Source organism: Musca autumnalis, unplaced genomic scaffold (assembly GCF_047663935.1).
Source record: "Musca autumnalis isolate F117 unplaced genomic scaffold, ASM4766393v1 scaffold_4, whole genome shotgun sequence".
Lineage (NCBI taxonomy): Eukaryota > Metazoa > Arthropoda > Insecta > Diptera > Muscidae > Musca > Musca autumnalis.
Window position 1 is genome coordinate 8,359,904 of NW_027411977.1, and position 16,642 is coordinate 8,376,545.

The 16,642-nt window shown below is 36.9% G+C and overlaps 1 protein-coding gene and 1 long non-coding RNA gene across 2 annotated transcripts in view; one reads left to right on the forward strand and one right to left on the reverse strand.

Moving 5' to 3' along the window:
* The first annotated feature begins 8,983 nt into the window (after positions 1-8,983).
* On the forward strand, positions 8,984-15,533 carry LOC141404153 (cuticle protein 8-like). Its single transcript, XM_073987483.1, has 4 exons — positions 8,984-9,020; positions 9,144-9,264; positions 13,766-13,906; positions 13,976-15,533. Exons 2-4 carry the CDS (start codon positions 9,259-9,261, stop codon positions 14,255-14,257), a joined length of 429 nt encoding a protein of 142 aa, XP_073843584.1. The 5' UTR covers positions 8,984-9,020; positions 9,144-9,258; the 3' UTR covers positions 14,258-15,533.
* Positions 14,116-16,642, reverse strand: part of LOC141404157 (uncharacterized) — a 162,426-nt gene continuing 159,899 nt past the window's right edge. Inside the window, exon 3 of the long non-coding RNA XR_012412958.1 lies at positions 14,116-14,253. This is a non-coding gene — a long non-coding RNA (uncharacterized lncRNA). The remainder of the gene's footprint in view (positions 14,254-16,642) is intronic.

The following is a 16,642-nucleotide window of genomic DNA, read 5'->3' on the forward strand; positions in this document are numbered from 1 at the left end:
TAACGTAGTGGATTAAACTTCCTGACCTCTCTCAACCTGGGGAGCTGCCTTTAACACCCGTTAAAGGTAGTGAGCTAACATGTGCCTCGCGTTTACCCATAAGAACGACGGAAACTTGGGTTTGGTCGTCGGGCATCCTACTATGAAAATGCCAAAATTGGAAAGGCGAATGCCAAATTTGGACTTTACAGCGTTAAAAAACATGGTAGTTAGCAGCACCAGATTTATGCATCTCGATATTCATAAGGGCAAAAAACGCCCTGACTGTCTCTAGATCAAAGAACAATAAATCAAATTGATTACGTTGTGATGAATGGAAGTCATTCATCCAGTGTATTGGATGTACGATCGTTTCAAGGAGCAAATATAGACTCGGACCACTACCTTGTGGCAGCAAGGTAACGTCTGAACTTTGCAAATAAAGCAGGAACAGATATAACACGGAAGTTTGACATCGGTAAGCTGCAAACACAACATATAGCTAAAGCATATTCCACTCAACTAGTCCAATTGCCTAATGAAAGCACTCCTCTTCCCGATAACATATTAGCACAATGTCAAAATTGTGTCCATGCAACAGTCGCAAAATCCATACTTGGACCAGAGACCTCCACCAAGAAACCCATGATATGACCAGGAGTGTCGTGCTGCTACCGAAGAGAAATATACGATACAAATGGCTACTTTACAATCAGTAGCAACGAGTAGCGCAAGAGAGAGGTATCGGGAGAAAAAGACAGAGGAAAAACGTCTTTTCCGCAGGAAAAATAAAGAAATTGAAAATCGGGAGTGTGAATAAATCGAAATGTACAGGAGTCAGAATGTAGTCGGAAAATTCTACATCAAAACATCAAACTGATGGCTTTGGTACAGGCACATCCTCCTGTAGGGACCAACTAGGTAATTTGCCAGCTGATACATATAGGGTTCTCGGGATATGGAAAGAGCATTTTCCAAACTGTTGGTATCCGATAGCAGCAAAGACGGCGAATATAACACAAATCCAATCCCAGAAGATGGCATGGAACGTATACCGCCCAGCCAAGATGTGGAAAAGACAGCAATAAACCGACTGAAGAATAATAAGGCAGCAGGGGCCGATGGTCTATCAGCAGAAAACAGGAGGCAACACGCTGATAAGGTGTATGAATCAGCTAGTTAGCACCATCTGCCAGGAAGAACGCGTAGCAGGTTTTTGGAACCTGATCATCCTGTGTCCCTTCCACAAGAAACGAGATTAGACTGTATGCTCTAATTATAGGGGCATAAGTCTGCTCCCTATAGCTTATAAGATAGTGTCAAGGATATTGTGCGATCGACAAGAGCCTATGACGAACGAAATAAGTGGACCATACCAATGCTGCTTTAGATCTGGCAAGCCCCTCCATTGACCATATATTTAACCTGCGGCAAAACTTGGAGAAGACCCAACCCATCTTTTTGTAGGTTATAAAGCAGCCTTCGACAGTCCCTACGCTTAAAGGTATTCCAATACATGTCTGAATTTGGTATCCCCGCAAAGCTCATTCGGCTTTGTAAGATGACTTTAACTGATACTGAATCCTCAATCAAAATAGGAAAGAAGCTATCGGAAGAGTTTAGTACCAACAGAGGTTTCAGACAAGACCAAGTTGAGGGTGTCGACGCGCAATTCCAAGAACTCGGACCAACTGCGGAAGTTCGTTTCTATAATTTTGAGGTAGTTATAGACTTCGTCTACATTGCCACCGCCATAAACACAACAAATAATTTCAGTAGTGAAATACGAAGAAGAATTGTATTGGCCAACAGATGCTACATTGGCTTAAGTAAGCGGTTTAAAAGCAAAGCCAAATCTCTTCCAAAAAAAGTAAATAAATAATTTTGCAGTGCTTGGTGTGTTCGAGAGAAAAATTCTTCGAAACATCTACGTCGTATGAACAACGAGCTGTATCAACTATACAACGACTTCAGCATAGATAAACGTATCGAGATACAACGATTGCATTGGCTGGGCCATGTGATAAGAATGAGTGATGATGGACCCGTTAAAAAGGCATATAAATACGGGACAAATGAAATAAGACATTGGGAAAATACAGCATAGAGAAATTGAGATATTTTCTTAGTTCGGCTTATGGAACAAATGTTCTGTAAAAAGTGAGTAAGTACATCCATAACAACATTGTGATATAAACTACGAATCCAATATGGGATTTGGTTGAAACTTTACATCTGGTAAAATTTCTTCCACAATTACATCAAGTTCCAAGAATGTCTATACCTCAGTCACAAACGTTTGAAATTTTCGCTTAAATGTAGTTAAAGGGTCGATTTGTAAATTTTACGGAAGGTATTTTTTGCAGTCCTGTTTACAATGATATAGTGTTTTTCGTGGGAATGTCCATGCTCCCAGACCTAGTTGTCCTAAAACTCTTATTAATCCTGTCGGCACTAAGTAAAATTATTAATGAGCACAATAACTATCAAAAGGTGTGACTGAAATAAGCCCAACTTTTGCGCATTTTAATATTTCTCTCAAACTTAATCAAATTTGAACATGGACTATATCGGATAACTCCTACCACTACCTTCCACCCAAAAGTTAAAAAATTTCGCTTAAGTGAAGTTTAAGAGCTATTGGAGGATTGTTTTGAAATTTTCACCGCACGTACTCCTTGTGGTCCTGTATACAGCGATAAAATATTTTTCGTGTAGTTCAGTTTAAGGGATGTTTCTTTTGTTTGAACATATTCATCGAATGTAATCCTTGTGATTCTGATTACAACAATAAATTTTATTCGTTTTCAAGTCCATGCTTTCTGCCAGAAAAATTCTACGATATCGAAAGGCATGACTCTAAGAATTGGAACCCGTTCCAAGATGGAACAAGTGGGTCTTTTACTTCAGGCATCTCCTTGGTTGAACACCTTTGGATTTAAATCCAGTTTAAGACTTTAAGCGGCTGTATTGTGTTGTGTTTCATTTTAATTTTTTCTAGTGAAGGTGATACTCCCCTATATATGGCCCCTGAAATATCCCGATATAAAGGTCTCTTAATATACCTGTCGCACAAAAGTGGTTTTTTACTTTCTGGTCACAATAATGGACTGTCAGTGGAATAAAAAAAGCTGGATGTTTATGATACATATATTCGTTAAATATCTGAGTACAATTATGTAGGATGAGAAGTTACGCCACATTTTGGCCTATTTACCATCGTCATTGATTTTATTTTTTAATAAATTGTAAAATGAACTCTTAGCACATGGCATACGAGTACAATCCACCCCTTTGCACACTGATTCGTCATATAACTGGCATTTTATAAATATGTGTACATTTTATTTCAATTACACAACTCAAATCGAAGGAAGTCGGTCATGGAGCAATTCTTTTTGTGGCTTTAATTAAATAACCTTTTAACCTCAACTCAAAAGAAAAACCCAATTCACACACACGTTCAAAGATATTTAGATAAAATGGAGACAAACAATCAACGGACGGACAGACAGACATACATATGGAGAGACAGATATTTATCATATCATTTACATTCACTTTAGTCTAATTTATAATACATGCCAAGTGTCAAAATGACCAAAAGTCTGGCAAAAAAAATCATTTCAAACCGATCAAAATATAAACTACGGCACACAACAACACCGATGACAAACTAAAAATAAATACAACAAAAACCATAACATAACAAAACAACAACCACAATTCGGGGCACCCAACTATGTACTCCATTCCCGAGGTATCGTTTCCAATTGCTGTGGTTGGGGCCAACAGAAAAAAAAAACAAATGAAAACGAAAGTCAATGAACGAACGCAATGTTCTGTGGTGCAGACTGACGTTGCTACTTCTAATGGTGGTGGTTCGGCTGCTGTGGTTGTCGCCAAACAAACAAACAAACTTTGCATTACATTCACGGGTATCACATAATGTTACGGTTTAATAGATTGCTATGCCGATATCCCAATGCAAATACACCGAAAGCTCCACCTTTAGGCCTGGGTAACCTAATTTTTTTGTTGGCTCTGCTTGTTTGTTTTTAGGCTCAGCAAACAAATGGAAATGCACATTCAAATACACATTGCCAGAGCGCCAATACGGCTTAGGCTAAAACAGGCAGATCTAATGATTTTGAATTTACCTCCACCTTCAAACGTAACAGTGAAGTAATAAAAGAAACAATAAAAAAAAACAAAACGAACAAACGAAACACCCAAATGCAATTCAAGAAAGGCACACCTTAAGACATTTTGAAGATTAAAGAAAATTTACAAAGCACACACACAATTTGGCAATAAGGACTATTGTGGATGAGATATTCAATATTTATACCTTCAGACTTTAGGCCAAAGAGGATACGATTAAAAATGTGCCTCATCGAAATATTGGGTTTAGACCCCAAATATGTTTGAATGACATCTCTTTTAGACAACTTGGAACCGATTGAGCAATGTCAGTTCGTCCGTCTGTCTGACTGGCTGGTGCGCATGATAGCTCTCGAACGAAGCAACCGATCGGATCCAAAATTTAGCATCCCTAATATTTTGTCCAAGATTAGTTTAAGTTCCAAGACGGACCGATATGGTCCACTCCTTCCGGTACATCGCTACAAAATCTTTCGTTTGGTTTTTCAAAACATTCGCTAAAACTGTGCGCACGATAACTCTCGAAGCGAGTAACCGAATTGGTCATAACTTTGCATATGGTAATATTACTTTCAGCATTTTGCTGGAAAAGGTAATACGAGATGCAAATGTCAGAAGAAATGGCACAATTTACACCAATAGCCACATGTTACTTGCTTATGCTGATGACATAGACATCATGGGAGATCAGTAAAGGAAGTAACTGATACCTTTAGGAAGGTCGAAGCAGAATCTGCGAAAGTGGGTCTGGCGGTAAACTGCGAAAAGACCAAATTGATGGTGCCGACGCGCAAAATTTTGAGGTAGTAAAAGACTTCGTCTACCTCGGCACTGCCATACACACAACAAACAACATCAGTTGTGAAATAAGAAGAAGAATTGTATTGGCCAACATATGCTACTATGGTTTAAGTAAGCAATTTAAAAACAAAACCACATATCGTCAAACAAAAATAACGCTTTACAAAACACTGATACTATCCGTGCTAATGTATGGCTCCGAAGCATGGGTACTTGCGCAAGCAGATAAGGCAGTGCTTGGGGTGTTTGAGAGGAAAATACTTCGAAAGATCTACGGGCCGATTTGCGTTGACGGTGAATATCGACGTCGTATGAACCACGAGCTATATCAGCTATACAAAGACATGAATATAGTTAAACGTATCGAAATGCAACGATTGCGTTGGCTAGGCCATATCATAAGAAGGAGCGATGATGAACCCGCTAAAAAGGCGTATGAATACATGCCACATGGCGGTGCATGCAGAATCGGCAGGCCTAAGCTTCGATGGAGCACACAAGTGGATGAAGAAATGAAAAGGCGCGGTATTCCAGAAAGCGAAGCTAAAAACAGTGAGAATTTGAGATCTTTTCTTAGTTCGGTCTATTGAACAAATGTTCTGTAATGGGCCAGCTAAGTAAGTAATATTACTTTCAGGCATAGATCGGGTTTGAATATGGACTATATCGGTCCAATCCTTCGGGTATCTCCAATATAAAATTGGGAAAAGTGAACTTTAAGTCTCCTCTCTGACCTTCTCGCATTTTTTCATCATATTGTCCTTGAGGCCCCCTTTACGATGGTACAATTTTTTTTCGGGGCAAATCCATACTTCCGGAGATAATAGCCTAAAAGCTCAAAAAAAAAAACCTTTGACAGAATCAACTAAAACGGCAAATCCGCAAGATAATTCTCGCAGGGAGTTTCTGATTGATCCAAACTTTGCACATCGTATTATTACTTCTAGTGATGTATTAGGTTGGAATATGGACAATATTGGTCCCGTCCTTCGGGTACTTCCCTCACAAAATTTGGGAAAAGTACAATTTAACAGCTCATCTCGGATCGTTTTTAAATTTTTTCTTGCGGGCCCTTTTACGACGGCTCATTTTTTCAGAGGCAAGTCCATACTTCCTGAGGTAATGGCCCAAAGGCTCCAAAAAAGCCTACCGGCGCCAACTACACTGGGTAGCACGTAAGATAAACCTCGAAGGGAGAAGCCGATCTGGTCCAAACGTTGTATATCGTTTTATTCCTTACAGCCTCGAATTATGTCTGAATATGGGACCACTGTTTCGGGTACCTCCCATACAAGAAAGAGTGCAGCTAAGGACTCGTCTGAGATTGTAAATTACATTTTCTTAAATTTTCGCAACATAGTTCGAGGCTGGGGGTATATCTCTGTCGACGCAGCTGACCGGTACTTTCTTACTTGTTTCAATTCATATTTGCTGGTTATTCCCATCAAAGGAAATTGATCGCTTGTTAACTTTTGAATTTTCCTTTGCAATGAGCCGTGAATATCGGAAAGAAATTGTCCTTTCCTTATAGCAGCCAAGATACCCAAATCGGAAGCTGCAAACATAAACGTTTGCAAAAATACAACACTCCTTGTTCCAATAAAGCAATGGCAAAAAATAGTCAATTTCCTTAAAACAGCCATTAATCTATATTTGGTTACCAAAAATCCCACAAATATGACGAAGAGAATCTGTTAACTCAAACAGACACTTAATATCTGAAAGAACCCCTGTAGCTAGCTATTTGTATCAAATGGTAAAGACGCCAGAACCTAGCCAAAGAGAGGACAGGGAATTAATTTTTCGACTTAAGAATAATAAACAGAAGGGGCTGATGTATCAGGATAATCACAAAATCTGCTAGTCCCGTTCAAAATATGTGATAAGGCAGTGTGTTTAAACTTCAAATGCATAAGCGTCGTACCCATCGGATATAAAATCGGATATGTCAAGCATATTGAATGAATTGACTAAAATCTATATGTAGTTAATGAAATCCGACAATCGGGAGTATGATGAAAATACTAATAATATATTGTTCACATAGCTAATTATCTTCAAACGTCAACCCATCTGTCTACTTGTGACTTGGTGACCTCTGTTCGCGCAAACGAGGCTCTGGTGACCGATCATGGGCGGTATTACCCTAACTCGCTGCATGGAAGAAATACCTGCAGCACTACCAAAATATCTGTAATAGCCAACTCGAAATATTTGGGGAATAAGGTCTACAGATAACTGCGTTATTATGACGGACAAGGCGGATGAGCCCGTATAGGTCAACGGTGGCAACCACACGCAGAGAAAAAAATATGATTGATCCAACAATATTCGAAGAGCAAAATATGTATTGTAAAGATATTGTTAAATTCCAAATGTAGTATTGTGATTCCAACAATTGGGTTTTGTTAAATCCAAAAATTGTTTTTGTCAACTGGACAATAGTTCTCTCTTTTCTTCGACAATTTTTTCTCTTCTCTCGCTATTCGATGCCGTGTTGAAAAAACAATTATGGTGAGTTTTGTTTGTATGACATGATTGCCTTTATTTTTGTTTTTGTGTGTATGTATACCAACAAGGAGACTCTTGTTTTTATTTGTTTCTGTTTTGTTTCATTCTTCTATCTTCATTGTGCTTTGAGGTTTGGTGTTATACCGGAGTTTGTGTGTTTAATTATTCCTTATGTTGTGGTGGGTGCTTGTGGCTTTTTGTTTGTCTTTGTTGTCAGCCAATGCAGCAAAACACGTATTGTGTTCATCAATGATTGCTATATTATACGCGACATTTATAACCAAGTTATGCGAAAAGTGTATATGAGAAGTATACACACTCAAATCAAAAATTTCTGGGCTGGTTTTCTGGGTTGACAATACTTTTTGTAAACAAAATTAGATTATGATAGTTCCTACAATCGGTATTGTTAACGATTTTTACAATATTGCGGAAATTCTAAAGTTGTTTTTGTTTTCTATGTTTGGAACAAAAGATGGTATTTTTCGATTTAGATTACAATTACAATTAGATCTCAGGATGTTTGGACTTTCTCCAGAAAATTTGTCTTTATTGTGATCAGGACCATGGTAACATTTTCTATTCTTTTTTTTTTAGTTTTGTGATGAAGCCGGGTTGGAAGAAATATTACTAGGTGAAAAATTTACTCTAACTCGGCTCTTTCAATCGACAGTTATCTTGGATACCATTCAGGCGGACAGACATGGCCAAATTTATTCCCCATCTGCTGTAACGGATAAGGTTTTAACATACGTGAGATTGTGAATTTACCGCATGATCTTTTTTCATGATTGTAATGGGTATTTGCAGATATTGGGATAGTCCTTAAATATTATTCTATGACAACGTAAAATTTCATATTAAATTTATGAATCGAAACCAACAATCATTGTGTGTGAATTTATGGTGTTGCCGCAGTTACGCATGCGTGGTTGGATTGTTCTGTTGTCTATTTTTTAATGGTTTTGTAACACTACAACGTAGTGCGTACATACAAACAAACACACATATGTGTCATTGCAGTTTTTGTTGGTTGTTCGATCAGTTCGATCATTTAACTAGGAGTATAACTTTATTTGTTGTTCGGAGACACTGCTAATAGAATTGAGTTCTTTTGCTCTTGTCTGGGCCCAGACTCTTTAGTCTGCAACACCAAACAGTCAACAAGTCCAACAGCTAATATACAATCTACGAACATTGTTGGCAAGAGAGCAATGTGCTTAGGTGGTGGGTTCATGGTTTCGGAAATGTTGTTGTTGTTGCTGTTGCTGTGGTAGTCGATGTTTGGTTGCCCGAGCATGGGCAGCAAACATTGTGTTTGTTCAAAAAATAAAGTTAAAGCTTGATTAGAGATTCAATTCAAAGGTTTCTAAAAAGCAACACCAGCAACAACAATATTGGATGCTGTGTTCGCCGTTATTGTTAACAATTGCAGCGTGTTCTCTGTAAATTGCTGGCTGTTGGGAGTTAGGCTGCTAAGCTATAAGAAATTAACAATTGTAACGTGTATATAAAGCGTTTTGGTCATTTGGTAAAGTCATCAGTTCAGCGTTTTCTTGCAAACGGTTGGTATCTTTACCAAACTATTTTCGATTTTGTTCTAAAGGAAGAATTTACATTAAAATTGAAAAATAATTTGAAAAATACTTTGCTTTTCTTTAATAAAATTCTGTTGTTGTTTGTTATAGATCACCGATTTAATTCTAGTTATTATTGCTTGGTCGTAGTTGTTGTATTGCGTGAGTGCGTGTCCTTTTGTTCTTCATTTGTGATAACTAACTTGGATTAAAAAAACATACTAAGATGAAGGTATATAAATATTACAAAGAATTTAAATGAATTAAAATAACGCATGAATAACGAATAACAATAAAAAACTGTAAATAGCTGAATGTGGAATAAAGTGAATAATGAATAAGATAGACTTTAATGAACAATGATGATGATGACAATAGTTTTAATGTATCACAGTGATAATGAACTGAATAACTTCGGAGTGTACCTTGATTGAGAAAGACCAACTTTTATCTTAAACTTGAGATTGGTTAAGTCAATGCAATCGTAGATTCGATAATTTGTTCAATACCATAATTATCGAATATATTATGTTTATGTATTATGATCGGGGGACCCAATCGACATAATTTGAGGGTTTTCGAGTAACATATATAAAATTCGTCCTAAAAACGTGGACCTATATTAACAAATTTCTGGGCGAAAGTTTTTCAAAGAAGAATAAATACCAAATGTCAGCCATTTCGCTAAAACCTTTAAAATACTAAAAATCGGGAGGTATCGTTCTATGGGGGATATACATATATCCCCCTAGTCCATTCTCAATACCAACATCGGTACCAAATTGTAAAGCTCTAACAGACGGATGGACGGACAGGTCATATCGACTTAGAATTTCATGCTGATCAATAATATATTCACTTTATAGAGTATCCGACGAATATTTCGAAGTGTTATAAACGAAATGACAAAATTATTATACCCTCCATACTTGTACTTCTAACGTATATAGAGTTTTTTTTGAGTTTTTTGGGCCAATTTCTCAGGAAGTATGGATTTGAAAGGAAAAAATGTAACGCCTTAATTATGTTGCAAAAAATTAAAAACAATCCCAGACGTGTCCTAGGCTGTACTCTTTCTAAACTTTGTGTGCGAGGTACCCGAAAGAGTGGCCCGATGTAGCCAATATTCGGACATAATTCGAGGCTGTATTTACAACGTTTGCACCAAATCGGTTACTGCCTTCGAGGGTTATCTTAAGCACTGCCCAGCTTAGTTGGTAGCGGTACACTTTTTTTTGGAGATTGTGGGCCATAACCATGGACTTGCCCCCGAAAAAATCACGCCATCGCAACAGGGCCCACAAGAAGAAATTTTTAGAAAAAAATTTCAAAATGATCCAAATTTTGTATGGTAGGTATCTGAAGGACGGCACCAATATTGTCCATATTCCAACCTGATACATGGCTAGATGAAATAATACCATGTGCAAAGTTTGGACTAATCAGAAACTTCCTGCGGGAGATATCTTGCGGATTTGCCATTTTAGTTGGTGCTGTCAAGGGTTCTTGGAGCTTTTAGGCTATTATCACAGGAAGTATGGACTTGCCAGATATCAGATACTAGAAAGAGCGGACCGATATGGCCCATCTTAGAACTTAAACAAAGTTTGGATAAAATATTACGAATCCCAAATTATGGATGGTTGATTCGAGAGTTATCGTGCGCACCAGCCGGACAGGTGGACGGACGGCCATTGCTCTATCTACTCCAAATTGTCTGAAGGCCGTGCTAATAAAACGTTTGTCATAGAAGCTTTTGTATAGAAACGAAAAAACTCACGTCGCTGCAGAACTAAAAAAACTTCCTGCGATGCAAATTTCGAAATTATCCGCAAAGAAACCTTAAACCAGCGAACATGTTGGAGCTTTTTTAGGACTGATATAGTCTATCTTTGTATTACGCTGTCTAAATTTGAACCAAATCAGACAATCTCCTCGATAGTTGTCGTAAACACCCACTCTTTCCATCAGCTCCCCCACAGAAGTTCAACAATTTTTCACTGAAATAATGCCCACGATACTTCGGATCGATCAACCGATTTGCTCCCAAATTAGGTTCTCGTAATATTTCTTCCAGATATAGATCAGTTTCGAATATGGACTATATCGGTTCACTACAGTGGACCCACAACATTTTAATTTTTTTGGAAAAGTGCAGTTTAAGAACAATTCTCGAATCGTTGTTGTCCTCACGGTGATTCAAGGCCCAAAAACCTTGCCGATTTGGCCGAAAAAATTTCTTGCAAACGTACATCAAGTTCCCAGAATGTGTATAACAGGTAACCCCTTCGTCTACCTCCGTCACAAAAGTTCAAAATGTTCGCTTAAATGCAGTTTAAGGGCTGTTTGAGGTTTCCTTTGAAATTTTAATGGAAATTAGTCCTTCTGATTCTGATTACAGCGACATACTTTTTTTCGTGGACAAGTCCATCCTTCGGCCTTATTGAGCACGAAAAATAACATTTTTCATTAATTTTTTACAAGAAATCTACCAATTTTTTTCTGAAGATTTTGTCTTCACCTAATAGGTCACACCTTGAGCTACTTTCGATTTTTGTTTTTGTGAAAAATATTGCACAGTGTTCTGACAAATGGCCGCCTACGAAACACTGTTTTTTACTAAAGCAGTTTGCGGTGCCCACTCTAGGTAGAAAACGAATGAACCGATCACCATATGCTTTTGTGGGATCATTAAGAACCTAATAATCTTGTACTTAAGCAAAACGCAATTCAAAAACCTCACTTTTTAAAAAATTGTGAACTGGAAGTCGAAATTCCGATTTTAACTAAAACAAGTAAGAAAAGCGTTAAGTTCGGTCAGGTCGAACTTTTCATACCCTCCACCACCAATTTCAGCCATTTCGGTGGATTAATGTGGGCACAACCTTCAATATACCGAAAATCGGAAGGTACCGTTCTATGGGGGATATATGATGGCGTGGATCTATACCTACAAATTTCTGGGGGAAAGTTTTATACCCCCAACGAATACTAAATGCCAAATTTCATCCATTTCGGTGTTATAATGAAAATGTCAAAATACCGAAAATCGGGGGGCTATATCAAAAAGTGGACCTATATAAACATTTTGTGGTAGAAATGTTTCTTAGCCTCTGGAAACACAAAATACAAAGTTACAACCGATTCTATGGTCAAATGGGACTAATACATTCAAAATATGTTAAAGTGACGCGTACTTTATATGGGGCGTTATATGGGGGCTATACCAAAACGTGGAGCTATATAAAAAAACTTTGGTAGAAATGTTTTTGGCCTCTGGAGACACAAAATACCAAATTACAACCAATTCGGTGGTAAAATGGGACAAATATCTTAAAAATTCCTTAAAACGACGACGCGTCACGCGTTATTTTGTACGGGGGCTATACGTGGACCTACATAGCCCCCTTTCAAAACCAAAAGTCCTACGTACATATAATAGATTTTATCAATATTTCATCCACCTACTTCAATCCGTTCGGACGCTATCGGACGAATTGCACGCTGATCAAGAATATATATAGTTTGTGGGGTCTACAATGATTATTTCGAGTAGTTACAAACGGAATGACAAACTTAATATTCCCCCATCCTATGGTGGAGCGTATACAAATTGATAGTTTTTTTGCCGTAAAACCATCAAAATTTGTAAGTGGCCATAACCCCTTGAAGACCTAAAAAGATCCTACTGTTACCAACTAAAATGGCGAAAAAGAAAGAAAGAAAAAAATAATATAAATCATAGAAAAAATCAAATATTTTTTGTTTTCTGTTTATCATCATATGGACTGATGCGGTTACCTTGTTTCATATACCTTGTACTATGTAAAGTTTGGGGTCTAAAACTATTATTTCAATCAGGCTAGACAATATCACAAATTGTCTGCGGTGGCAAAAAAGTTGTCTCCGATCGGGCTAGACAACATCACAAATTCTCTCCGGTGACAAAAAAACCTTCAGTGTAATGCTGATTTACATTTATTATGTGGAGTCTTTAGACATGCTGTTTGGACTAGTCGATGAAAAGGATTCCCATATCGCAAAATAGAATCGGGCAGCACTCATTGACGTTGTGACTTCAGGGCTGTTCATGGGAAATTTATTTTGAAAATAGTCTCGTTTGGGTTGTTTTTCCTATGTCTTTTTATTTAATTTATGTCAGACGTTAGCAGCTTCTCGTCAAGATATTTTAAGATATTTATTATACATTGACTAGGGATGAAAATATTAAGCTAATTATTCCGTTTGAAATCACTGGATACAAACCTATTTATGCCCAATAACTCTTTTTATGAATGTAGTTTAGATATAACAGCTACATCCTGTAGTGACATATTTTGAGGAATTAAGGCGTATGACATTCTAGCCGGAGATAAAAGTAACTTATTTACACAAAGTGTGTCACAACTCAAAAATATCGATTTTGCAGAATAACACAACTTGTTAACTCGAAAAATGCATGTGTTGAGTTATTTATGACACTCTTTGAGTAAATTAGCACAGGTCCCTACTATAAAAAACTATTAATGAACAGAATTATAAAGACTTTCGGCTTTATTTTTTTCAGTTCTTGTAGGAGCCTAAAACATTAAAATTTTGCAGTACTAAACCTAAACCTAAAGTACTAAACTTTAAATTTTATTTAAATTAAAAATTTAAATTTAGAAACTAAAAAACTCTTTTAATAATAATTTAATAATGTTTTGTTGTTATTTATTATTTATTTTAAAAAGTTCTTCATTGCAATTGCCTTACTGGTCGCTGTCGCTCAAGCCATTCCAATTGAATTGGGTCATTATGGTCATGGACCACTGCTACATGCTGCTCCTGTTTATGCTCATGCACCCATTGCAGTACATGCTCCCGAACCAGTGGTATGTAACAAATTGCACCAAGCATTCTAATAATACACATTATTGCCCACAATCTTTTTTTATTGACAGGCTTATCCCAAATATTCATTCAATTATGGCATCAAAGATCCCCATACAGGTGATATTAAATCACAAACCGAAGAACGTGATGGTGACGCTGTAAAGGGTCAATATTCATTGGTTGAACCTGATGGTTCAGTACGTACCGTCGACTACACCGCTGATGATCACAATGGCTTCAATGCTGTTGTCCACAAGACCGCACCCAAGGTTATTGCTGCTCCAGTCCATGCTATTCATGCTGCTCCCGTATATGCTCATGGTCCTGCACCATTGCTTCACCATTACTAGAAGACAAAAAACGAATTAAGTGAAAGGAAGAAATGATGAACTATGCTGTCAGGGATGAAGGATTTTATTGTGATGACTCTTTGTTGGAGTCATTGTAGATTGTGTTTTTAGTGGGGGTCAGTGGGCAAAGAAATTGATCATGAGCTGGATTACGGTATGGCCTAGAATTTATAAAAATTTTATTTTTTAATAATGATTTTTTTCATACACAACAAAATACGTATTTAAGTTTTAGACATTTACGAAGTTGTTTTTAAATGACCGCGAACATCAAGGCGAGAGAAGTATCATTGTATTAATTATAAACGGAACGAGAATGAAACAAACATAATATACATTTTCTTATAACGAAAGGTATTTCCAGTAATTTAATTATTTTACTTTTGCATAATTTGTCATATTTATTTTCCATCTCAAACACAAATGGTCCATAAGAGCAAGGAAACAATTGGGAGATTTACAAAGAAACGTTTTGCACACATGGCCAATATCCATAAAATCGTGTAGGCATTTTATTGGAAAGCCTGGTAACAAAGAAAACCACCGTCTTTATTTTTATTGTTCTCAATACTCATAGTCTATCTTAACTTTAATTATATTTCACTTTTGTAAATAATTTATTTATTATCTCAAACTGTCTAGTGAGCTTTGTTGCTTGGGTGAACAATGAAAGTTCTGCAGGATTTTATTTGCCAAAAATTGGCAATGTGCTTATTGTTTCGGGAAACGAAAACGATTTTGAATCGCTTTTTTAGGTTTTGCATAATATTTATGCGGGCTTGATTTGAATCTCGAAGTGCCATTTAAACAATAAACACAAGAATCGCAAGTGCATTAATTGTAAATCTTCCAATACAAACATCCGTTCTTTTGTATTTCTTTTACACCATTTGTATGTATCTTTTGAACTGTGTTTCATGTGCATTTATTATATAACGTCTAGAAATTCTCAAATCTCATAATAATCTTAACTTTTATTTCATAAAGAAGAACTCAGTCGTATATTCACTCCCTCTCTTCTACTCTGTTTATTTCTAAATCCCATACTTTTGTTTTCCATTTTCATAGAGATTTCTATGTTACTCCCATGTTTCTTCTCTATGAATTCATTACTCGCTCTTTCCCTCACTCAACCACTCATCTATTTTTTGTAATATTCTTATGTGTATATTTTATAATTAAATTTCACAAATCGTTTGCAACAAAACAAAATGTTAATGTAAATATTAAAAAAAAAAAAAGAAAAAATATTAAAATAAAAATAAAATGAAAAAATAATTTAATGTGTTTTTATTCAGTAACAACGGTTATGTATTTTATAATTTGTTTAAATCTCTAATTGGAAAAAAATCATGTTTGTTTCTTAAGTCTTTTGATTGTAATTCGTCATTAAATGAAACAAGTAAGAGCGGCGTTAAGTTCGGCCGGGCCGAACTTGTTATACCCTCCACCACGATTTGTATTGTAAAATGGAACAATTTCCCTTCGTGTATGAAGAAGACAATATTTTAGCAATTTCCGTAAAAAATGTGGCTAAATTTCACAATAACCACATTCGGGAGGTACCGCTCTGGGGGGAAAGTTTTATACCCCCAACGAAGACTATGTACCAAATTTCAGCCATTTCGGTGGATTATTGTGGACACAAACTTTAAAATACCGAAAATCGGGAGGTACCGTTCTATGAAGGAGTGGACCTATACCGACAAAATCCTGGAGGAAAGTTTTATACCACCAATGAAGTCTAAGGACCAAATTTCAGCCATTTTGGCGGATTATTGTGGCCACAACCTTTAAAATACCGAAAATCGGGGGGTACCGTTCTATGGGGGCTATATGAAGGCGTGGACCTTAACCGGCAAATTTCTGGGGGAAAGTTCTATACCCCCAACGAAAACTAAGTACTAAATTTCAGCCATTTTGGCGGATTATTGTGGCCACAACCTTTAAAATACCGAAAATCGGGAGGTACCGTTCTATGGGGGCTATTGGAAGGCGTGGACCTATACCGGCAAATTTCTAGGGGACAGTTCTATACCCCCAACCAAGACTATGTACCAAATTTCAGCAATTTCGTTGGATTATTGTGGCCACAACCTTCAAAATACCGTGAAGGCGTGGACCTATGCCAACAAATTTCAGGTGGAAAGTTTTATACACCCACCTACCCATCGTTGTAAAGGTGATATTTTATACTCTCATTGTCAGGGTTTGTTGTAACATTTGTCATTATAATTAAAATTTCAAAAATTAAAAATTGGGTTGGATTAGCGATTATTGCAGCATCTTCGTTGTTTGACCACCTACGCCAACCTTCTTTACATCATTGTAAAGCTGATGTTTTCTACATCCATTGCTTTCTCTTTTGCTATACACCGTACAGAA